General features: G+C 39.4%; 1 protein-coding gene across 2 annotated transcripts; it reads right to left on the reverse strand.

Annotated features, from left to right (window-relative positions):
* Positions 1-9768: 9768 nt before the first annotated feature.
* LOC121545015 (homeobox protein Nkx-2.2a) lies at positions 9769-26159 on the reverse strand. 2 transcript variants are annotated; one of them, XM_041855340.2, is made up of 3 exons: positions 20261-20935; positions 19335-19637; positions 9769-10252 (listed from the first exon to the last, which is right to left on the reverse strand). In XM_041855340.2, exons 1-3 carry the CDS (start codon positions 20514-20516, stop codon positions 10059-10061), a joined length of 753 nt encoding a protein of 250 aa, XP_041711274.1. In that variant the 5' UTR covers positions 20517-20935; the 3' UTR covers positions 9769-10058. The 2 variants fall into 2 exon arrangements, with proteins under 2 accessions (XP_041711274.1, XP_041711273.1); XM_041855339.1 differs by lacking the exon at positions 9769-10252 and adding an exon at positions 25964-26159 and having other exon boundaries at positions 18478-19637; positions 20261-20566.
* Positions 26160-26264: the final 105 nt, after the last annotated feature.

Here is a 26264-nt window from a genome sequence, read left to right on the forward strand (position 1 = left end):
ACCCTGGCGTTGCAAACGCAATGCTCTACCAACTGAGCTACACGGGACCATATCTTTCTAACTGTGCTCTTTCACAAAAGCTCTCAACCGATAACCTATATACTTATTATGGACACAGTATGCTTTACATTAGTTATCTTGTTGTTATTTGTTGTTGTTAGTAGTTATTAGTCCCATCCTTCAGCTCCATTCAACACATCCCATCTAGCTCTTAACACCATCCATATTAGATTTCTATTTGCCATATATTTTTCAACTGTACAGTGATATTTCACAAAAGTTCTGAACCCTTCTATTCTCATTGTTTCTACAGATTGTAAATTGAAAATAAACATTTTTGCTAAAATTATTATTATATTATTGTTCGATTGACTATGACTTTTCAGATCACCCAGTAGTGCTATCTGCAGGGTTAGCGCCAGGTAAATATTGCAATCCTTCAGCCATTCCTGGACCTGTGTCCAAAAACAAGCTACAAATGGACAATACCAAAACAAATGATCTAATTATTCTGTCTCTTCGCAGCAAAGTCTGCAGAGCTGGGAAGATTGTATCCCCCATATAAATAACATTCTATTGTATAATTATTTAAATTGAAAATGCCCTCCTTGCCTGGTCCGTGAGTTTTGGTGGGCGGCCCTCTCTTGGCAGGTTTGTTGTGGTGCCATATTCTTTCAATTTTTTAATAATGGATTTATTGTTGCTCTGTGGGATGTTCAAAGTTTCTGATATTTTTTTATAACCCAACCCTGATCTGTACTTCTCCACAACTTTGTTCCTGACCTGTTTGGAGAGCTCCTTAGTCTTCATGGTGCCCTTGCTTGGTGGTTCCCCTTGCTTAGTGGTGTTGCAGACTCTGGGGCCTTTCAGAACAGGTGTATACAGTATAACTGAGATTATGTGACAGATCATGTGACACTTAGATTGCACACAGGTGGACTTTATTTAACTACTTATGTGACTTCTGAAGGTAATTGGTTGCACCAGATCTTATTTAGGAGCTTCATAGCAAAGGGGGTGAATACGTATGCACGCACCACTTTTCCGTTATTAATTTTTTTCATTTCACTTCACCAGTTTGGACTATTTTGTGTATGTCCATTACATGAAATCCAAATAAAAATCCATTTAAATTACAGGTTGTAATGCAACAAAATAGGAAAAACACCAAGGGCGATGAATACTTTTGCAAGGCACTGTAAGTCTGTATCTAGAGTTGATGGTCGATGATACGCAATCTTGGCATAGGTCCGACCATTTTTTACTTTTTTTATTTTATTTCATCTTTATGTAACCAGGTAAGCCAGTTGAGAACAAGTTCTCATTTACAACTGCGACCTGGCCAATATAAAGCAAAGCAGTGCGATAAAAACAACAACAACACAGAGTTACATATGGAATAAACAAAACGTACAGTCAATAACACAATAGAAAATCTATATACAGTGTGTGCAAATGTAGTAAGTTATGGAGGTAAGGCAAGAAATAGGCCATAGTGCAAAATATTTACAATTTAGTATTAACACTGGAGTGATAGATGTGCAGAAGATGATGTGCAAATAGAGATACTGGGGTGCAAATGAGCAAAATAAATAACAATATGGGGATGAGGTAGTTGGGTGGGCTAATTACAGATGGGCTGTGTACAGGTGCAGTGATCGGTAAGCTGCTCTGACAACTGATGCTTAAAGTTAGTGAGGGAGATAAGAGTCTCCAGCTTCAGAGATTTTTGCAGTTCGTTCCAGTCATTGGCAGCAGAGAACTGGATGGAATGGCGGCCAAAGGAGGTGTTGGCATTGGGGATGACCAGTGAGATATACCAGATGGAGCGCATACTACGGGTGTGTGTTGTTATGGTGACCAATGAGCTAAGATAAGGCGGGGATTTGCCTAGCAGTGACTTATAGATGACCTGGAGCCAGTGGGTTTGGCGACGAATATGTAGTGAGGGCCAGCCAACGAGAGCGTACGTATTTCATAAATAATAAAGTGCTGACTTAGTCAATGAGGTAGCTTTAGCTGAGGATCTATCCAGAATTGGATCCAGACAAAAATATAAGTCACCCCCAACCAAGAGGGTTCCCTGACATTCTGCAACCTTGAGGAATATATCTTGAATAAAAATAATAATTAGGTGCATATACATTTCGCAAGGTCCAACATTCTAAATACATTCTGCCATGGACCACTACATAACATAATTGTTTTCATTACACAGAAGGGTACATTCTTATTGAACAACACAATTACTCCCCGTGTCTTTGTGTTAAATGAAGAGGCAAAAACCTGACCACTCATTCTCTCTTTAGCTTTTTATGTTTTACCCCTGTTAGATTTGTTTCTTGTCAGTCTTTAGCTTTTTCCAGTACATAAGCACTCATTTCTGTTTAACAGGTCCATTTAGCCCACTCACGTTCCATGATGTATGTTTTACTATCTTATACATATTGTTTACTCAATACATGAATCCAAATGTCAGGAATATGTCCAATAAGGGGGTCGGATATTCTATTACCTATTTTCGGTGAGCCTGTAGTCAAACATAATACAAAGCAAAGGTCTCTCACAAAACTGCACTGTAACATAAAGTAAACAAAACAAACCGTTCCACTCCTACCCACCCCGGTGCGGTTCTTAAACGCACCCAGCACAAATCCCACCTGTAGTGGAGTTACGCTCCCAGCGTCGCTAAACCTACATTTCAACTCTAACATGAAAGCTAACGTGAACCTGGACCTCGAACACAGAAAATTAACAAAAATAGAGAATTCTTCACCCATCCTTTTATGATCGAATGCAAATCAAACACAAAACACTACCTATAGAGGGTATCCTGATTCCCAACACATATACCATGACAGGGAGCAAAATGAAAACACAATGTCCTGCGATTGTCGCCTGCAGTCCACAGAGAAATGTTGTGACTTCTTCAGGAGTTTGAAGAATATTCTATGTCCGACATGGATGATTCTCATCATTGCTGCTTGAAGCAGCGCAAATGGAATTTTCTTGGAGGTAAGTTATTCTTTCAACTGGTCGATTTCCTTCCTGTGTTTGACTATCCCGGGGCTCATTTCTGGAAATAATTTAATCGCCTCCCCATTGTGTAGGATCACTCCCTTCTACTTTAAATGTTTGACCGCAGTGGGGAGAACCTTCTCTCTGTTCTGGTACCTCAGGAACCGAACGAGGAAGGGTTGTGGGTTCTGGTCGAGGGATGGGCGAGGGGCAAGTGACCTGTGTGCCCGTTCAATGACCAGGGGCTCAGCAAAATGTCTTTACCCAGAAGGGAGAGGATAATGGCGGCAGTGAAATCGACGGGATCTGTCCCCTCACAGCCCTCATGGAGGCCGATAATTTGAATGTTGCTTCGCCTACTGTAGTTTTCCAAATGGTCGACCTTATTAATCAGATATTCATTGTTTTTGCGCAGTTTCTGTAAGACCATATCCATGCACTCTAGCTTGTCCTCAGCAGTGCTGATGCGCTCTTTAGCTTCTTCCATTCGTGAACCTAGCGTGTTGATCGATGTTGTCAAACCTGAGATGGAGTTGTTGATTTCAGCCAGCTGTGCTGAGATTGAGCCACTGATCTCAGCCATTTTCAACTTAAGTTGTATTGTTAGGGAGTCATTGCCCTCTCTGATCACTTTGAGGATATGAGCTAGCCTAGCTTCTTCCTGAGGTGTCATGGCGCCATCTTGGGTTTCCGAGGAGGCCATGGTCAGAGGTTCTTTCTCCGTCATTTCTTGGTCTGCTGTGTTGCTTCCATTGCGTTTTTTTCGTCTCGAAGGCACACAACTACTCTTGGCTACAGTATGGTAATCAGTATAGGTGAAGTTATCATGCTTTATGATAAGTATGTTTAAAATATATCGGAAGCTCTCGTCACGCTTCTTGCTAGCTTCGCTGCATCAAATGACTCTTGGCTCCCTATTAAAAAAGAAGATGGAGAACAAGCTATGAAGGAAGAATACTTGAGTTTTGGTGCAGTTAAAGCTACAGTGGGGGAAAAAAGTATTTAGTCAGCCACCAATTGTGCAAGTTCTCCCACTTAAAAAGATGAGAGAGGCCTGTAATTTTCATCATAGGTACACGTCAACTATGACAGACAAATTGAGAAAAGAAAATCCAGAAAATCACATTGTAGGATTTTTTATGAATTTATTTGCAAATTATGGTGGAAAATAAGTATTTGGTCACCTACAAACAAGCAAGATTTCTGGCTCTTACAGACCTGTAACTTATTCTTTAAGAGGCTCCTCTGTCCTCCACTCGTTACCTGTATTAATGGCACCTGTTTGAACTTGTTATCAGTATAAAAGACACATGTCCACAACCTCAAACAGTCACACTCAAAACTCCACTATGGCCAAGACCAAAGAGCTGTCAAAGGACACCAGAAACAAAATTGTAGACCTGCACCAGGCTGGGAAGACTGAATCTGCAATAGGTAAGCAGCTTGGTTTGAAGAAATCAACTGTGGGAGCAATTATTAGGAAATGGAAGACATACAAGACCACTGATAATCTCCCTCGATCTGGGGCTCCACGCAAGATCTCACCCCGTGGGGTCAAAATGATCACAAGAACGGTGAGCAAAAATCCCAGAACCACACGGGGGGACCTAGTGAATGACCTGCAGAGAGCTGGGACCAAAGGAACAACGCCTACCATCAGTAACACACTACGCCGCCAGGGACTCAAATCCTGCAGTGCCAGACGTGTCCCCCTGCTTAAGCCAGTACATGTCCAGGCCCATCTGAAGTTTGCTAGAGTGCATTTGGATGATCCAGAAGAGGATTGGGAGAATGTCATATGGTCAGATGAAACCAAAATAGAACTTTTTGGTAAAAACTCAACTCGTCGTGTTTGGAGGACAAAGAATGCTGAGTTGCATCCAAAGAACACAATACCTACTGTGAAGCATGGGGGTGGAAACATCATGCTTTGGGGCTGTTTTTCTGCAAAGGGACCAGGACGACTGATCCGTGTAAAGGAAAGAATGAATGGGGCCATGTATCGTGAGATTTTGAGTGAAAACCTCCTTCCATCAGCAAGGACATTGAAGATGAAACGTGGCTGGGTCTTTCAGCATGACAATGATCCCAAACACACCGCCCGGGCAACGAAGGAGTGGCTTCGTAAGAAGCATTTCAAGGTCCCGGAGTGGCCTAGCCAGTCTCCAGATCTCAACCCCATAGAAAATCTTTGGAGGGAGTTGAAAGTCCGTGTTGCCCAGCGACAGCCCCAAAACATCACTGCTCTAGAGGAGATCTGCATGGAGGAATGGGCCAAAATACCAGCAACAGTGTGTGAAAACCTTGTGAAGACTTACAGAAAACGTTTGACCTGTGTCATTGCCAACAAAGGGTATATAACAAAGTATTGAGAAACTTTTGTTATTGACCAAATACTTATTTTCCACCATAATTTGCAAATAAATTCTTTAAAAATCCTACAATGTGATTTTCTGGATTTTTTTCTCTCATTTTGTCTGTCATAGTTGACGTGTACCTATGATGAAAATTACAGGCCTCTCTCATCTTTTTAAGTGGGAGAACTTGCACAATTGGTGGCTGACTAAATACTTTTTTCCCCCACTGTAACTAGCGCAAAAATCATATTGTGATATTATCAAAACGATACGATGCGATATATCTTCAAAAATAATATCCCAATATGTAATTTAATAGATTTTTTTCCATCATCACTAGATTGTATAGTGACACACAAAGCATTTGATTTCATTTTAGCTGCCAGTGATGGGCAGGACTCGCAGGAGGTATGTTTGTTGATTCCTATTGATTCCTTTGTATTTGTATTTGTATTTATTAGGGATCCCCATTAGCTACTGCCAAGGCAGCAGCTACTCCTCCTGGGGTCCAAACACATTAATGCACTTACATTACACATATAAACAGAAGATAAAACAGTACATCACGTAACAATATTACACCACTACATATCTGCAATACTACATTTGTAATACCACCATACAACAATATTATAATGTACGTGTGTGGAATGCGTGTGCTAGCGTTTGTGTCCTTCTTGATTATTAAATAAAACCAAAATGTTGTTTTTCTGCAGTACTAGCCACCTAACAATTTTATGAAGTTGGCTTTAGCTAGCAAGCTAGATAGGTTCTCAATCTACCAACCTCATAACTAGCTACCAACCCACTGGCCACACACTAGTTGAATCAATGTTGTTTCAACTTAATATGTCAACGTATTGTGATGTGGAATCAACGTGGAAAATACATTGGATTTGAAAAAAGTAATCAACCAGTAGGCTACTGTTTTTATCTCATTTCAACCAGCCTTGTAAACATTGAAATTAAGGTAAAACGTCAACTTAAATACATTGATTTAACCTGACTAACAGGTTCTTACATCAATCTTATTTCAACGTAATCATCAGAACTATGTATACATTGAAATTGCGTTGAAAAATCCACATAATATCTTTCATCCTATATTCAATGGTGGTTGAAATTATGTTTAATTTTATATTTGATAAGACTTTTTTCAATGTTGATAGTAAAATGCTATGTTTGAATCAAAATAATTGTTTCAATGTCATGCCATCAACCTAAATGAAGAAGTATAATGTGTAGCCATGAGTCTCCCGAGTGGCGCAGTGGTCGAATCCAGGCTCTGTCATAGCCGGCCGCGACCGGGAGACCCATGGGGCGGTGCACAATTGGCCCAGCGTCGTCCAGGGTAGGGGAGGGAATGGCGGCAGGGATGTAGCTCAGTTGGTAGAGCATGGCATTTGCAACGCCAGGGTTGTGGGTTTGATTCCCACGGGGGGCCAGTATGAAAAATATAAAAAATAATGTATGCACTCACTAACTGTAATTCGCTCTGGATAAGAGCATCTGCTAAAATGTAAAATGTAGCCAGTCCAATGATTCCTGCCTGAACAGTGACTCCTATTGGTATGTGAGGGGTAATGCAAGAACAAGTTTACCATCCAGATGCCTACATCTGTGTAACCAGCTTAGCTTTGGAAACAACCTGTGTACGTTTCAGCTGAGCTATCATGTCTACACATTTAGACATTTATCAGCTTCCATACTCATTTTTGTAGACTACCTGAATAACATTGAATAGTTGAAAGTAACTCCTCTATCTTTTCTTACACAAGCTGTATGTGAAAGAAAATTCGGAGTGAAGTTTGGTTTATGTAGGCTACAGTTACATCTGATTTTCGCAACAAATCATTTCAATGTGTACTATCATTCATCCGTGGTTAATTGGCTCTTTGGAAGTTTAGAAGTAGTTGCCATTAGCCCTACAAATAGGATGTAAAATGCATGATATTAATAATACACTTTTACCTTTGGATATTGTCATGTATATGAAGGATGGTAACAAATATGTTGAAACAACATTGATTCAACCAGTGTGTGCCCAGTGGGAAGCCATTTCAGGCTACAATCAAGTTACAGTAGCTTGTCTGACTATCTTAGCTGGCATGCCTGCTGGCAAGGTTGGTAGACTTTAGAAAAGCAAGCAATTACTAAATGTACTGAATAAGACTCTTATTCCTTTAAATCTTTTCCCATATTTTAGCAGAGATGCAGAGAAGCATATTTAGTTTCTTAAAATAAAAAAGAACCACCAGTCAGGAGGATACAGATAGCTCAAGAGGTATGCTTATATATACAGAAAAATAATTGGTTTAAATGTATTTTGGCACCTTATGATAATGTCATGATATTTGTGTATTAATTATGATGCCATGATATGTGCCTGTATTGATGATGTGTGTTACGATCCCATGTACTGTGTTGTAATTTGGATGTAATATCCTAGTGCGGTAGTGAGGTGTGTTTTACAACAGTCAGAATGACACCCTTATTAAAATGACAATTGAACAGGTAAAGAGGTATGGTTAGATAACCTATGCAGAGAAATATACATTTTTTCACATAGTATTAGGCATAATGATTGCAGGAAAAAGCAAAAAAAAAAAAGCTGTTTAAAAAAAAGCAAAATTCTCATACTTTCGGAGGGGGTGCGCTGATGCCTTCAGAACAATGTATGGTAGAGGCTTTGTTTTAGATCTGTTTTTTTTAACCTTTTGCAATGTACACTAACTGACTCACACTTACTACACTCAAATTTATGCAAATTCAATTGTGCATGACAGCTAGGCGACATCAACCTGAATCTTTCAATAGAGAGTAGGCTTATTGTGTCAGAATAAGATGGAATACCCTATATCCACAATGTGTCAAATTACTCATGCTGACTTTGTTCATACAGCTTCATCTGTTGAATTATTTTGCATTTGGAATGCTAAATGACCTTGTCATCTAGATTGTGCCTGTTGTCAAGTTACTAGTCATGTGTTCACCTACACTGGCCAATCCTGTTGGTGCAGGCTACATTCTAATACTTTTCAAACAGGAACTAATTCGAACCTGCCATAGGAAAACATTTAAGTAGTGTGTTTGTTTTTTAATTACTGCCTGTGCAGAGTGCACATACAGTACTTCTTATTCTGATAATTGGAAACCTCAACCAATGAGGGGAGACCACACTGGTAGGTTATTCTGGTATGTAAAGTCATTCTGTGATTATAAGTGACCATGAGAAAAGACAGCTACTGTATGACAATGAATGAAAAGACAGCTACTGTATGACAATGATTGAAAAGACAGCTACTGTACAACAATGAAGCTGTGTGTTCACTTTGCAAAACGTGGAAATTAAACGTATAGCTCAGGAGACTGGGTTGCATTTATCTGTGATGTGGTGACTTTATAGCAGTGTACATGTCTTGGCTCTACTGTCATTGAATTATATTGAATTTCAATGTACAAGATGCACTTTAATGTACCTTAAAATTCTTCCTACCTTGGGTCTTGGTCCTGTTGAAGCACTATTGGCAGACTTGGAGAGACTTGTCATGGAGAAACAGACACTTGTTGTTTTCACTGGAACAGAGAAGGGTCCTCCCGGATCAATTTACTTGTTTATTTTTTGTGATGGTGTTTAAATTGGCAAAATCAACTTCGTATTTGTAACAGACCTCATAGTTCCTATGTGGAGTTGGTGTGTATCACATCATGATCTCGTGACCTTCAGTTATGTACGTTTTTGTCAAACCTTCCCTGTTCAATTTTATGGTTACAGTTTTTAAGACTTATGGTTTAGGTAAGTCTAACCTAAAGTCTTAATGTGTAAATGTCAACGTAAAGTTTAACTTTTAACACAACAACAAATCATTCTTAGGTTATAACAGTGTAATTATAGTGTAATACACCATGTAATTGTATGGTACACCCTGGTAATTTATGTAGGCCTACCATAACATAAAGTCCCCAATCTCTGATCCTAAAACACTGCCTGATCATCTTAAAGCCAGACACACACAAAGCCTTGTAGTTATGCGCTACAGGAAAGCCAGACACCAAAACACTTTGATTTGTTTTCAATCAATGTCATAAACTTTCATTTCCACGTTCTTATCAGTTGGATTTTATACTGTATGTACATGGTCAGGAGTTACTCAAATGTATGAATAGTGTATAAGCAGCTGACTAAAACACACACACACACACACTCAACATTTTGAAGGAGGGCCATGGTCCTGATGTGAGCCAATCAAATGATTACAAGTAGTGTGCTGTCCTGGTTACATAAAGTGCTTTTTGTGGCTTCTGTTGATCAAAATGTACCTCAGTGGACTCCAACATAAAACCATTAACCTTTTGGGAAGAAAACACACACGTTTTCATAAAATGAGACAGATTGAACTTTATTTCACCACGGTCAAACACAGATAAATACATTTGTCATTAACATAATACAATCAATACAAATTTGACTTTTTCAGGGACCCCCATATAGAGGTTGATGACAATCAACTTACATCTATGACTTCAAACATTTCACAACAGTAAAGAGATTTGAGTTGTTATATTATACACAGAGCTTCCATCCAAAGTTGTGTCTTGTTATCATGGTGCAGGTTAAATTGTTCTCTGATTGAATTGTGTCTGTCTGTCTGTCTGTCTGAGACAAATGATGGGTAGTCATTATCAAACTGAAAATCCAAGCATCGCTTCACACTGTTGGCATCTGAAGCATCTCAGGTTCATCTTGTGAAGAAGGTGAGACAATCCATTTAGCGAGAGGCATAAACAATCAACTCTTGGAACATGATTGTTGGCGTAGTCTCCAATGGCCATCTTACTTGAAAAGATTGTGCTTGTTATACAAGACATTTCAAGTCCTGAGGTGGAACATTGGGAAAGAGAAGACAAAGAAAATAAGACAATTCAGAAATGAAAATACTGTAACCTCACAGCAACACAACTTTTGAATGGAGAGAAATCTATTGCAGTAGTGTATATTGTAAAATAATATACTTGCTATGTGTCTTGTAATGTAAATATGATATTTGTTATGTAGTTGACATACACTCTTTATGAATGAATCAGCTATTGAAATAAGACAGCATACTATCCTGCGTGTTTTGTAGCATTCACAATGTTGAAGCCTGATGCATTATTCAGGCTATAATACACAGATAATTGAGAGGATCTGGAATATGAGTATCACTTATAAACAATGCATCAGACTTCAACATTAGGAATGCTGCAAAACACTGACAAATGATATAAACCCTCTGCCATTCCCTCCTCAGTTCTCACAGGTTACTTGATAGGCCTTTGTGTTCTCAACCTATTATTTTCTCAACTTGGGATTTATTGTAAGCAACTTCAAGTTCTCTCTCGACGGTACTAAACAAACTGATGGATGTCTACGCTAAGGTACTTAAAACACAGACAGTTTTCTTAAAATCAGTCAACTCAGCATCTCTGAAAACAAAATGAAGTTGCTGGTTTTGCCTGGTAAGCATACAACATATGTTGTACTTCAGTGGAGGCTGCTGAGGGGAGGACGGCTCATAATAATGGCTGGAAAGGAGCTAATGGAATGGCATCAAAGACATGAAACCCATGTGTTTGATCTGTTTGATACCATTCCATCAATTCTGCTCAAGTCATTATCACAAACCTGTCCTCCCCAATTAAGGTGCCATCAACCTCCTGTGTTGTACTTACTTATTAGAGTAACTTTTGTCCACAACTCCACAACTGTCATGACTGGTAATGTAATGTAATGTTACAATAAACAATAACAACAACAAAGGTACGTGTGAATGGATGTTGAAGGGAACGACTAGACCCTTGACGTTAACTCACTAACTGCCTTTACTCAATGCACCACACAAGTGACCCAAATAAAATTTTTCCAAAGCCATATAACTGGGTCACGATCAGCTGTCATCAAACAAGATGAATCATTCTCTAATAGAAGAAATGATACTTAACATTGTCTAAAAGGAATTTGTCACTCCAGTTTGGAGTTTACAGAACATGACCTTGGCCTCATACACAGTGTAGATGTGCTATGCTGTAGAAGTCTTGAGAAAGCAAGCAAGGGCAGACAGCTGAGACCTTGAGACAGTTGTCGTTATGGAAACAGGCAGCATTGACATCTCTGGGTGCACAACCAGTGAAGGTCACTGGGTGACAATGGTACACAACAACTACTGAAAGAAGCAAGAATAGAGCTGTTTTTCACCTCAACATCAACCTTCAACATGTTTATTAAAAGACACCTATGCCCATGTGCAAAGTAGCATTTCAATTACAACCCTATTTGTTATAAATTTTTTCCAATTCAGATTACTGTATAGATAAAAATATATATAGCATGTCCACTATTCCATCACTCAGGGCCATTAATGTGTCACATGACAAAGCAAACACGTATTCTTTGGATTGGGGATAGCCAGAGGGGGCGAAGAAGAAGCAACACAGAAGAGTTGAATGTTATCATATTTAATAAAGACATGGCACAGAAAATACTCACTTTATTCACCTCACTTTACACTAACAAAGGCAAGGACTAAAGAAATGATGGCGTGATCTTTTTTTTGGGGGGGGGACATTTTTTCTTGTACTTGTAAAAATTACAATATGTCTAGGAGAGCAATAAAAGGTCCTACGATCAAAATGTTCTGAACACTGCAGATATAAATGTAACATAGAATCTGTATTAACACATATGGAATGCAGAACTATGTCTTGCTCTATAATGTTACATTACATTTCTAAACATTATGCCTCACTGGCTTCTGGTGGTCACTCACTCTTTGTGCTCATATCTCTGTTGCTGCTAGTGTATCTCGATACTTATCATCCAACTGCCTGAGTTTCACACACTGTTCAGCAGTTCACAAGTCTGCATGGCTTTTGGCTGGCACACACCACCCAGCTTCCCTAGGCACAAGTCATCCAGCCATATCCTATGGGCAACTGAGCCTTCACCCAGAGGGCACCTCAAAGAATTTTGGCTCCACGCATATACACCAGTTTTTATACATTGCAGGCATGGAGGTACTCCGGCCACCATTAGACCTGGTAGGGATAGAACACACACATACACACGCGTGCATACACATGCACACGTACACACACACACACACACACACACACACACACACACAAACACCACACACACAGAGCTCTAAAAAGTGAGCTCTTAAATCCACAATCTGTAAAATATGCATACCACCAACAAAAACATTGAGCTTTTTCACATGCAAATAGCACTAAATTTTGTAATGCCCAATGACATTCCATGAGAGCAACATTACTTTAAAAAAACATGATTTATGGCTAATACATTTTTCTTCAATGAAAACATAAACAATGGAGTATGTCAACATGGTATCCACACACAGTTTACAACAAAGCCATTTTAACATGCAACCAGATTCAGTTATATTTGTCTCTACTCACCTCTTTCCCTGGTTTCAGTGTAGTTGCTAGTCCAGTAGATATTTGGATGATTCAAATACTAGCAGTTGTGATACAGTCCATCCAGAAAGCACCCAAGGACCGCACCATTCCATAGAGGAGAGATGCTCCTATAGTCTAAATCAGGGATTGGCAACTTTGATGGGGGTGGGGGCCACAAAAAAACGGAACTAATCATGAGGGGCCGCTGCGGCTACTGGGTCTGCATACCCCCCTTGCAAGGAAAACATTTTAGCGGCCCCCCTTGTGACAGCAAAGAGAATTTAAAAAATGTTTTAAAGTTCATTTTGCCATAGGGCATAGAGAAAATGTTGCCATTTTAAAGCACATTTGCTGCAATTCTACACATTTTGCCATGGGGCAGAAAGAAGATTTCACAATTTTATAACTAATTTCCTGCAATTCTACACATTTTGCCATAGGGTGGAGGCAAATGTTTGCAGTTTTTAATATGATAACTGATGGTCAATGGGCCCCACCCTGGTCGGTAATTCAACCATGCTTACTACAAGTTTAGATAGCTGGCCGCTAGAATAATTTACCAATCCACCCAAAGATTGAGCTGACATGGGCTAATTGAGTGACTGCTGATGCACAACCAAATTTCGAAATTGTACATTGTGTATTCTATTATTCTAACTCTTAACAGTAAATTGAGACCCCAACTCAGTTCCAAATTATTATTAATATTTTTGAAGTTTTTTTATTGGTCAGGGGGCCTACTAAGGGGGTGCGGCCCGCTGGCAGCCAGTTGCCCATCCCAGGTCTGATTGTCTGGCTAAATTGGCTGCCCAGAGACACAGCCTCAAAATAGAAATAGCCTAATCTGGCCAATGGATTTTTAATGTATTTTTTAAAAATATTATAAAACAATGATACTGTAGCTATAACCATATATTTACACAATACACATATCTATGAATCTCTCCTCAGTAGTCATTTCCTACCAGCGGGTAGTAGGCCTTTTCCAGAGGTTCTACACCATTTTGAAGAGTAAAATAAATGCAAAATATTTGATCTGCTAGTTAAATATGCAAGTTATTATTCTGATTTTCGTAAAAACTGATATGATAGGCTTAGGCTATTGAAAACGTATGTGTATGTATTTTTTTTATTCTCTTAAATGAGGAAATAAGCCCCCCTAGGTTTTCCCGCCCAGGTTGAGAATCGCTGCCTATCCTATTCTGCCTGATTCACAGATGTTTACTTGTGTTGCCTTGGAGAGTCTGTACAAAGTTTGAAACTGATAGACTCCCGTGTTTATAAATAAATAAGGTGTTATAAACCATTATGTTGTAAAATGCGCCAAGTTCTCTGAGGAATATCCACAATGAAGCGTCTTGAGAACCAGTCAGTCATCATCATATAAAAAAGGTATGCTTCCCCCACTGCGTCTCCATCAATTATGTATCTAAACATTGGTCTTCATAGGCTACTCACTCTAGTCCTAAAACACAGTGAATCGCTTTTATGTGCATCAATGTGATCCTCTTGACATGATCGAATGAAAGCTAACAAAAGTAAGCTATTTGTTACCAGCGCCAACTCCACTGGCCCGTTGTCCTGGCTATAAATCACTTATATGCTGCTGCAAAATAGCGTAAACTGATTAATGGTATTGGTAACCTATCCTGGCTGAATGAATCCAATATCAATCCAAATAATACGGACTCTGAGGCTTTTTGTAGAGGGGTTGTTAAAAATGCATGTTTTTGTTGTTGCTTATGTGTGCGTAAATAGCCCACCCTGGATGCAATCGTTTGTATAAGCAGGGCCCCATTGCTCTAAGATGAGGATGAGGATACGGAGGGGGAATAGGAGGAGGCGGATGATGATGCTGCCACAGTGAAATGTCCTTTTCCATATAATAATCAATTACTTTACATAGGTAATTTCCCAGAATGACTTTTTCCAACTCCGCCGGTGAAGGCAGCTCTCTATCAAAATATATTCCACCAACGTTTTGAAAATGGCATGTTGCAATTGCCCTTATATGTCCTCGGTGCTACAATAATCCAAAATATAAATGCATATGGCAATCAATGATATGGAAAATTGTGAAAATATTTTCTTTAAAATGTATTTCATAATCCAATTGCGCCACACTGTGGAGTTGGTCTCTCTCTCTCTCTCTCTCTCTCTCTCTCTCTCTCTCTCTCTCTCTCTCTCTCTCTCTCTCTCTCTCTCTCTCTCTCTCTCTCTCTCTCTCTCAATGAGGGTGCGTAATTTGTTTTATTTTCGAAAGTGCTATATAATATTGGAATGCATGTCATTTAAATATTGATCTACATTGTACACAAAGTTTGGCTTTGTTTTCTAATTCAACCTATTTTTAAAGCATAGATTGTATGATTGTTCTTTTTGAAAGGCACCATATTGATCATATGCCAAGTTGTTCATCAGATGTATAAGTAAAATTATATTTAAATGTATAAAATTATAATGGTAACACTGTAGGCCTGTGAGTTTTGAGGACAAGGGTGCAATATAGGTCCAAACTATAGACCTCTGCTTCCATCTTGTGGCAACCAGGCGTAACGGTTGATTTCTCTCTCTCTCTCTCTCTCTCTCTCTCTCTCTCTCTCTCTCTCTCGCTCTCTCTCTCGCTCTCGCTCTCGCTCTCGCTCTCTCTAATATCTGCACTGTGCCACGGCACTAGGCGAATCTAATCTGGATCTTCTTAAAGGCAATAAAACTAGATTGCTTCCTTTAAATGAAAGCTCCGCTTATTATAGCTTTGAAATCCTCGTTTATTTGGAGATGTACACGATACAGAATGATTTATGTCGAGGTTCAAACGGTCAGGATGACGAAGACCCACACAGTCCCAAGTGCATATTTCCTGAAGTATTCTATTCTAATGCATATAATAGAGATGTTTGTTTTAATGTTGTTGAGACATAGCGCTGCTATTGTTCTGGCATTGAGAAGCTGCATAATTTCCTTGTGAGAATATAAGAACCGAAATTGGGTCCCAATGTGAATGTGCGTCATGGAGAATATTTCTACTTCTATATCCGCAAAAAACGTAGAACTACGACTAAACGTGATAGACCTTGAACTATGTGCTATTGAGCAAGTTAGTAATTGTTATCGAGAATAATGCGCATTAGGTCTGCACGGAGACCTGTCTTTATTATTATAGTCGAACAAAAATCATAAATAAACAAGTAGGCCTAGAGCTATCGGAGAAATGCATTTAGGCCTGCATTCGGATTATAAGAAAACGAAAATGCAAAACCAATATCCCGTGCTGTCTTATCTATTGGTAGGCCTATTGCATTCATTATATTGTCATTGTTGAAAACTACACGTTTATAAGCCTACTCTAAAAAAAAAATATGGAAATAGAAATGTCTGGAAAAGTGAACGGATAAAGCTAAGGGAAATCAGTATTGCATTCAGATTCCTGAATTCCTGAATGTCTTGTCTCGTGTCATGGGTAGGCCTATATAAATCAAGTCAGATATTTTCCATAGAGATCAGAAATATGCTATCCATGACACTGATAAACAGGAAATAAGACTGCTCGAAATTAGGAGTTTTAAAATAGTTTTGCTGCCAAGTGACCGACTAAACACTTTTGGGGACAGACAATAATCGTTCTTTGAGCTGGGATGATCGAGGGAGGAGAGCGAGAGAAAGAGAAATAAGAGGGGCTGTTGTTAGCATAGCTCTATCAAGGAAGAAGGACTCCCTGTTATCTATGAATGGGGGTTCTTTTTCCAGAATAGATATAGCACGAATTTTTAAGTCGTTTTTCTTTAAGACTACAATGCTTTATTTGAAAGCTGGACACAATTTGGGTTTTGTGAGGGATCCTTTTCTCCTTGCCCAAGCCCAGCTGTCCATATGGGATACAACGTGTACAACAAGGATCACAATGGCACCAACTAACAGGCACGACAAAAACCGAAGCATACATCTCCCTGACTCGGGGATGCACTGGTCGAGATAAAGGAACTGAATAGCACCAAGAAACTCTGACAGTCTCTCTATCCACGCTGTCTGCACTCCCACTCTGGCTCCTCGTTAATATGCACGCCTCTAACATCCACGACAACCCGCCCTAGGCCTTTGTGTGCTTTTTGTGTGGTGTACTGTATATTGTGCCACGATGGACTGCACAAAACTGCCCCGTCACAGTAGTAAATCTCGGGGCATCGGGGTTAGGGCCATACAGAAATCAACATGTTTTATTGACTTAAGCAGAACCTAAATTATGTCAACGCTGTGTTACGCGGGTTGCTATAGCCTGGGGTGCTTATCGGAATGTATTATTGTAGCCTAGTTGTGTTGTCTAGTTCTATAGTCTAACATTAATGTCATTTTATTTTTTTCACTCGAGGTTAAGGCAAACGCAAAATGCAGGCAACAACAGGCTAATCTAGAAAAATTATGTTGGAAATAAAATGAAATGCGATGAATTAGGCTATACTGCAGTGATATTGCTTATTCCCCCTTCCAAAGATATGCGCCCTTAAAAAAATTAAAATAATTGTAGGACCCTGGGTTCCTATCCAATAGTGCTATATGAAATCGAAACTATTAGCCTATAGGTCATTCAAGGAATCTATAGCCAATGGAATAAGCAACAACTTCATTGTGAAAAAACAATGCGATACAACTCGGCCATTAGCTTGTACAAATATGATTACATGAATAACTAGTTAATAGAGCGAATATTAGTGAATACGTCACCAGCACAGCTCGCAAATGTAAACGTTGCAGCCTCTATGAAGAAAATATTTGGAGTCTCTGTAGCCTGGACCAAAAGCAGTGGCCCCATGAGATAGAATTCTGTAAATAATTAGCAATTCGTGTCAATGTAGCTGTTTGTTCAATGATAGTGAGGGCGACTCCAACATCTGTTCAATAAGATCTCGGTGCTGGGACAAACACAATGCAGTTAAGATTTTGTCAGAGGTAATGAATGATTTTACCCAGGATACTGAATTGGGTCTGATAATCCGCAGTGCGCTCTGTGATTCACTTGGGACCCATTTGGTCCTTGTATCGAGTACTTTTGCTGGGTACCCTGTTTTAGATAACTATTTGGATACAGACAACATCCGTAGCCCATCCCTCTACAGGCCTATATAGCCCATCCACTAAAAGCTACAGTATAATGCATAGGCTAACATAGAGCAAGAGATATTGAAGACTATACGTGACTTGACTGATATTCCTTTCACTTTCTGTATTTGTTTGACAACAGTCACCTGCGTAAAACGGTGCATAAAATCAAAACGTCTTTGCATTAAATCCATTTTTAAAATATACCACTTCACACCCCAATACGAGAGCAATTCGAGACCTTGAAAATTAGAGCTTTTGACTCAAAAGCTTCTTAGCTGAAGAAGCCCTCTTATATTAAGTGAGTGTATTGTAGGCCCATTTCAAAAGTGACTTTAGTCTCCTTATTACTGACGTGTTCAAATTCTGAGAATTTAGAAGGATTAATTTAGGTAAAAAAATAAAGAATTCAAGTGCGCGAAAGATAAATTCCCCTCCTTTCTGTGCCACTTTACGCAACACGTAGGCTGTCGTGCCTCTCCTTACCAATGTTAAGTGAATGTATTCAATAAATCTAATAGGAGGTAGTTAAGACACGCAAACCAAAACGTAATTTCTGAAACACAGCATTTTATTAAAATCCTTATAAAAATCGGTATATTTCCCCATCAGCGCGCGATTGAACTGTTATTCACATAATCATATGGGATCTGTTACTACAGTCATGACAATTTCGCCACAAATTCTCCCTTCTTTTTTAATTGGAAATATGTATATCTCCACTTATACGATCCTGCATGTTTCTGGTTGGCAAACAATTACGACAAAGTATTTACAAAAAACAAAGGGAAAAAAGCTAAAAGTTGCCAATGTTTATTCATGGCCATAAATATTTTCGGTCCATTGTAAAAGAAGCAAGAAATCTTCTATAATTATAAAGTGGTTCTGCACGTGCTTATAACACGAAGGACAAAAAGAAAACATTTCTACAACACACAAACATACTTTACAAAATTTCACAAGAGCATTGACATTCTTAAATCTAGGGAGAGGCTGGACCCAGTTCTCTTAACGAAAACATGTAAACATGGCGCACACATTAGCCCCCCCAAAAAATGGTAAATAGGCCTATGGGTCAAGCTGCAAAATGAAAAGTCTTTATTTTGTAGTGAACCCCCTATCGTGCTCTTAAAGGGCAGCCCCGCCAGTCTCTACTAGTTCACCAAGTCCACTGTTGCGTTTGCATCAAATGATGTGCTGAAGGGAATTGTGGCGTGGTGGCGGCGCTGTACTGAGCATTATATTGCATTTGATGAAGGGTCTGGGCGCTATATGCCGAGAGAGGGAATCCAGCCTGAAATGTGGCCGCCAAGTCCTGAGCTTTAAGAGTATGACAAGGCTTTCCATCCCTGACTAAGACAGGCACGGCCACCCGCCGGGGAGAGGGGAGATGGGTCACTTCCATACCTTTTTCAGCGCGCGCTCTCTTCATTTTGTACCGATGATTCTGGAACCAAATTTTCACTTGAGTTGGTGTCAGGCGAATCAAACTCGCGAGGTGTTCTCTCTCTGGCGCGGAAAGGTATCTCTGTTGCCTAAACCGACGCTCAAGTTCGTACGTCTGTGCCTTGGAAAACAGCACTCTTCTTTTTCGCTTCTTACCGGAGTCGCTGCCGTTGCTTGAAGTTTCCTTGTCATTGTCTGGCGATTCATCCGCGGAGGGTTCTGGGGACTTGGCTGAGTCTTGAGAACTAGCTGATAGACCATGCACTGCGTGGGAGAGACAAAATACAACTGTTAAAATTTGTTTCTCGACTGAAGTGTACCTGCCAAGCACTTTTTCAAAGCAACATGTTAAAGTAACGCACTTCGTTTGTAGGCTACAGCCAAAATACAATGTTATTAGCTCATATCGTTTTTTATGTTGGGACCCACAATAATGATTCCCATCAGTCCCCAAAGAAAGTGATTCACTGAAGCAGCAACACCATGCATTGTCTGCCTACAAATCCTCATCATGCTAAAATGTAATACACACTGTCAAATTTCTGAAGACGATGTTATGTGGCTTAATAGTCGATGCATGTACAAGTCTCTATCGATCATATTCGAACCACTTAGTATAAATAGAGTAAATATTACATTATTTCAATTGTGGTAACGCCTTAAGTAGAGCGCAGCAATCAATGCACGGTGAATAAAGATGAATGCTGCACATCATTCAAGGGCACCATTGAGCCCAGACACTAAGGAAGAGAGATTCTGCATTCAATCAAGTATAGATTGGATAACATATATATGATGCGTTCTCACTCACAAAACAGGCAGATAAAGTCTTAACACCAACAGTAAGTGCATTGCAAATGAACTTAATATTCTTAAAGAGTACTTACGTGAATATTGGATACTGTCCGTGGTGGCAAGCCATCTTGTGTAAGGATTGTCACTACTATCATAAAAGGGGTTCTTTATAGGCAGATTCTGAACGTTTTCTAGAGGACTTTGCACCAAAACTCCAGTGTTTTTTGTTGTCTCCGATCCCTCGTTATCTTCCTCCGGTCCAGTGATAGATCCTTCTTCATCATTCGTGTCAGGGAGGTCCAAAATGTCCTTTACAGAAAAGCCCGTCTTTGTGTTGGTTAACGACATATTCTGGGGAAATTAATGCAGGAAAGTTGCTGCACCCGTTTGGCAATCCGCTGTTTTAAAACACAAAACACAATCGCTGTTCAGAAAAAAGGATCTCTCAGTTCCGTTCTACGTTGAACTACAGTCAAAGCAAATCATAAGCCTCTGTCGATAAACATTACCTAACCAAGTAGCAGAGGAATCAGTTTTGTAAGTCCAGGAAGAATGCCAAAGTGGCTGAAGTGCTATATCTGGCTCATGTATACTGTGCTACTGCTGGGTGCTAGGGGGAAATAAGCCATTACTGGTCCGATCAGTCCATATAAGGTTGGTCTCAACACATGAACCTGCAGTGAAAAAGCATTAAAAACGCAAAAGGTTGGCCACGTGTGGGCGGGTCTTGGGAGTCAAGTGGATGAAGACAGTGTTTGCAGATGTGAAATTGTGGGTTTTGGGCAGATCCGAGCCTCTACCATTGGTGCTTCAGAACATGATGAGTGGTATAACGTGTCAATTAATTACAAAGATGGGGAGGGCCTTTTTTACTCCCTATTTACATACAAAGGACCTCCAAGTAGCTTTACACTCTGAATACTTGAAAGCTCGTTTTAACAAATTGCTCCTGAAAAAGCTTTTGCCTTATACTCTCCGCATATATCAAATATTGAATCATTAAGCTGGAAAACGGATTTTTGATGGTTTGTACAAAACTGTGGTCTGGATGCTAGTTCGATAGCCTATTCATTTCTATCATATTTTATCTCCTAAATAAGACATTGTTAGAATTTGTAACACTAATTTATGTAAACCATTTTAGTCAATATTTTGGTTCAGGCTTAGGGACAAGGGGCTTAAATGAAATAAATCGCATTCTATTTGTTTGGAAAACATCGATCGGATATAATAAGGGCAATGAATGCTAACCTATAGACAATAATACTATTGATGAATAGCCTATAATAATAATAATAATAATAATAATAATAATAATAATAATAATAATAATAATAATAATAATAAATAATAATAATAGTATTAATAATAATAATAATAATAATACATAGTAATAATAGCAGCGTTTTAGTCGAGATGAAGAATAGCCTAGTGTTTATGCAGGCTTTTAAAGACTATATTCTAATCTTGACAATGATGGTTTTTAACGTGCTATTGAATTGAACAGAACAGGTTCTCACAGCATGCTCTAAGAACTTTTTTAAACACATTTTTCCAATTGCATTATTATGAAATTGCTTCGATGTGCGTTTTCCCCCCAGAACACAGCAGCGTATTGTTTGTGCAGGCTCCTTCGACGTGCTTTATAAGTGATCCATCGTCACCTCTTTCATTGAACGCGAAGTAGCATTGTAGATTCGTTTATTTTCCTCCCTTCAATACTTTTTTTTAGCTTCCCCTCTCTCTGCTGTTGCCCCTCTGCCTCCTATCTAGTATGTGATGTGGGTGACAATGTTGCACGTTTCTAGCAAGTCCTCTGCGCATCCTGGGTGGTCGGACCCGGCCAAACACAAATACAAACCGATTGCTAAGCTGCAGACAATGGGGGAAATGTAGACAAATGTCCGGCTCCTGTTGGAAGCTTTAGTCTGGGTGCAGTTTTTTCATTTATTTCAGTGGTGAAATAATGGATGATTGACGCCCCTGTACAATGCTTTCTAACTGTTTGGAATAAATCTGAGGTTGTTCCTAGTTGTCATGGCATTCAACTGCTTTCAATGGACTATCTCTTCATTCCGTCCTGAATCCTTCCACAATAGCCTATTAAGGAAAGTCCTTCATCTTAGCACACACACAGACGCATACATACATACACATATATACATACACAGACACACTCTCTCCTTCTCCCTCTCTAGGAAGCAGGCGAGAAAGGTGTCAAAACATCTTCTCTAGTGCCTAAACATGCCATTTACTTTACTGGCTAAAATGTATGGGGTAGCCTACCCTCCCGCCCACAGAGGCAATTTTCACGAAGGAAAGCCCGTCCTTCCACAGTTTGAAATACAAAAGATTAGAAAGATAATATCAACATAATTTTTTAGATTATTATTGTTTTATTATTATTATCATTATTATTATTATCAACACTGGATGGTGGTAGGTCTGTTTTCCTTCACCCACGGAGCTAGCAGTGCACCTGACCTGAAAGGTAAATATTTCACCAGAGCAGAGTTTTGGCATAGGCTATAGAATTAATCACACTGTCTCAAACAGCGACAATGACTCAATTGAACTGAACGGGGTTTGAGCAAATTCGAACTGTGACATAGCTAAGCCTGACCTTATCTGCCGAGTATGCTGCATAAATGCGATGTGTGAGGGACACCTTCGGGGGTATCCAGCTCTCTCTGTGTGCAGTAAACAAGCACAAGAAGTAGGTTACAACGGTGGATTTGTTTTTGTTGCAACGCCTATGTGCACATCTCATCAATATATGCAATATGAGAAGATTCCTTCATTATACAACGAGTAGCCTAATTTTATGTTCAGTAAAACTTCAGTTCATGCATTATTTATAGTCATGTCATTCCGCTTGGCCATGCTTCTTTGCGGCAAAATGAGAGAGCGCGCTGGCGTTGGTGGTAGTAGGAGCGCACGACACGGTCTGTGGGCAGTTATTGGGGATGTATTTGAACAATTGAAGTGAGGGTTTCGGCAGGAAGAGGTAAAGTGGCCGTACCTACTTCACTTCGAGAGCCATCTCCTTGTGTTTACCTGTTTACTTTCACAGGTAGCTCAAACAGGCCGCTTGCCTTTTCACTCTGACTATGGGCAGTGCATGGCATTCTTTAGCAAAGCAGGTTCAGTTAACTTGACGGGACCGATTCCTGGCAATAAGTGACTTGTAATAAATGTATGCACCGTCCAACAAGCCCACTGCACGAAGTGAGCTTAGCCTACTAAAGCTTATGTAATGAATGAATAGCCTACATCTTTTACATGATTATGTTATTACTATGGCTATATCATTTCACACTGAAAAATACAATAAAAAGCACACTTATTGCAATGATAACAGTAGCCTCGTAGTAATGATATACACAATGGAAATATTAATAATATTAATAATACTGATAATATTTAGAATATAATATTTATAACGTGTATAATAATAATAATAATAATAATAATAATAATAATAATAATAAAACGGTAATAAATCGTTTCCTCTCTCGTTATATTTAACTCAGAAAACGACGGATGCTGAGGGTGACAACACACCATCATGCCCGGCTGCCGGAGGGTCTCAGGCGCAGCGTTGACGGTGGTGAATGAGTGTATCTTCTGGTGTGTATCGGACCCAGTAATGATCGGACAGAGAGAGTGTTGATGTCTAGAAGAACTGCTCATTGCCACTGATGCACCAAAATGCAACCCTGACTATTGTTTTAAATTGGCGCCTTGTAACAGATAGAGCGAGGCTTGTGGTTTTCATTTACTGCCCAGTTGAGTGTAATTGTCGCTAAAGGCATGGATACACTCTAAACAATAAATTACCAGTGTATTTTGAATTCACATGGGAATTCCTAGCTCTTTCATCACTGGTTGTGTGTGTAACTAAAACGGAGCATGTATAAAGGTCTGTAATATTCGAGTGATATAAGTAATTATACTACACTTGAAAAAATAGGCATACTGTTGAATTTGTTTAATTGTGTTTTATGAGAATAAATAATAGAGAGCTAAGTTCTGCGGTAAACAGCTTATTTTATAAGACGGTTCCCATGCTTATAATTGTTACAATACAATACCAAACTACTGCAGACTCATGCATTCACCATCATCACATAGCCTAGGCCTAATTCATTTTCAAATTAATCAAAAAAGGCCGTCGGACGAATAGATAGTTCTCACCCAAATCTTCCCAAATTTTAAAGAAACTATTGTTCACGAATGAAGAAAGGCCTTTTATACAGTTGATTAAATAAATCTTCCAACTGAATGCATTAAGAATGCTTCAGGACGATGTATAATAACGTTGATCATTCCTTTCTTTAATCTCTGAATTTCAGTGTGTTTCGACACCTCAGGCGGGCAGTTAGGCTTTGATAAAGGTAACCCCGTTTGCCCCGAGGTGCTCATGATAAATGTATAAAGTGACAAGACCGATTCCCCTCCTCTATGATTAAAAGGCTATATATAATTGGCAGGTAAAAGTAGGCCTACATCCGGTTTATTTATGGGACTAAGTCATGGCCCGGGGAGGGTGGCCCGAGGCACAAATCATTTGGAGAACTTTGATTCCAGAAATCCAAGCACTTTTCGCTTGCGGGCAAACCCAATGCCTTTATTCGTCTCCCTTCTTCTAATGATTAAACATGTCACAACGAGATTAGCGCTGCGCCCGTGCCCAGAGGAGATGCCTTCATTTGTTAAACCACCAGTTTATTTGTAACGGTGAATTTCATGCTGCACTGTTAGTGTATGTGCCAGGCCTTTATCGGCTTCTCTGAGACAAATTGCTAAACGGTTTATTATTTTTAATCACTTCCCCCCTTCAATGTCTCACAGAGAGACTATAAGGAACAATTTGGTTGAGTCTCTGCGACCTGCTTGAAATTAATCATACGAGAAGCAACCGTTCACTCTTTGTGCATGCATTCACCCTGCAAATACGATTACATTTCCCCAAACAATTCGCATCACCTATACCAAGCAGCAAACGGCTCTGGAGTCACTAATATGACACAAACATACTGACACAGAGTCCTTATGCAGGGCAGACAATGGTGTTAAACTGTCTTTGGAGAGGCATCTGTAATACTCTAGCGGACTCTACTGACAAAGCAGTGACATGACAGGGGGAAATACATCGTTAGAATGCAGGCCTGTGTTAATGTTAGTCAGTTTTCTCATTCAATTTTTACTCAGAACAAAATCAATACTATCTAACGTCAATAATATATATATTATTTTCACGTTTTAATCCTAACTATTGCATCGATTTTACCATAGCAAAATACTATAAAGTCCTCCCATCATATGACACACAGGCAGACAACAGCACTGGAAATAGTTTATTTTTAGCATATCATTTAAGTTGTGGTTCAAGCACAGTTAAAGTGGACACGAGATTGATTTAACTATCCTATTTGTTTTGAAAGTTATATGTAGAATATGGTGGGAAATGTGGGCACAGTGACTGTCATAGTAAAACTTCGAGCGTGTAAAATAATCAACATACAATGTACCAATAGTAATTCAAAACTAGTTGTGATACACATTCAAGTGTAGGAACATCACAAATGCAATAGAAACTAGCATTAGAAAATCTAAAACACATGGACATGTAGGCTATGACATCCTGGATTTCATGTTAGAAAAGGTGCCAGGAACAAACGCACAAACAAACACAGGGACACAGCGATAAAAAAATAAACCGTATTATTCTACAACACCTGCAGTGCACAGTATCTGAGGGAGTTAAACTATTATAGGCATATTGGGCTCACCTGGTGACTGATGACTGGAATGGGACGAGTTGTGTAGCCTGCGTTAAGACAGCGCGCGGTTAATGAAATATCTCCAAATGGGAGTCAGGAGTGCGTGCAGAGATAAGCTTGATGCGGTTTATATACCCAGAAAGCAAGTGGTCCTCTTCTGATATGGTCCAAGTGCGTTTGCATAGCTGGCCAAGTGGCTCTGCTCTTGCTGACTCGCTAACATTGCATGATGTTTGTTTTCCCCCTGCTATGACGTGAAACAAAATATTGGCCATATGTTCATCCGCAATAAATTGGTCATGAGCGCAAA

This window comes from Coregonus clupeaformis, chromosome 29 (assembly GCF_020615455.1).
Source record: "Coregonus clupeaformis isolate EN_2021a chromosome 29, ASM2061545v1, whole genome shotgun sequence".
In the NCBI taxonomy this organism is placed as follows: domain Eukaryota; kingdom Metazoa; phylum Chordata; class Actinopteri; order Salmoniformes; family Salmonidae; genus Coregonus; species Coregonus clupeaformis.

What these genes read in the sequence shown, in the direction of transcription:
- LOC121545015 (XM_041855339.1), bottom strand. Translation starts at nt 20,516, where the DNA reads ATGTCGTTAACCAACACAAAGACGGGCTTTTCTGTAAAGGACATTTTG. An exon ending in GGACAGTATCCAATATTCAC is followed by an intron (nt 19,638 to 20,260) that starts GTAAGTACTCTT and finishes TCTCCCACGCAG; the next exon opens with TGCATGGTCTATCAGCTAGT.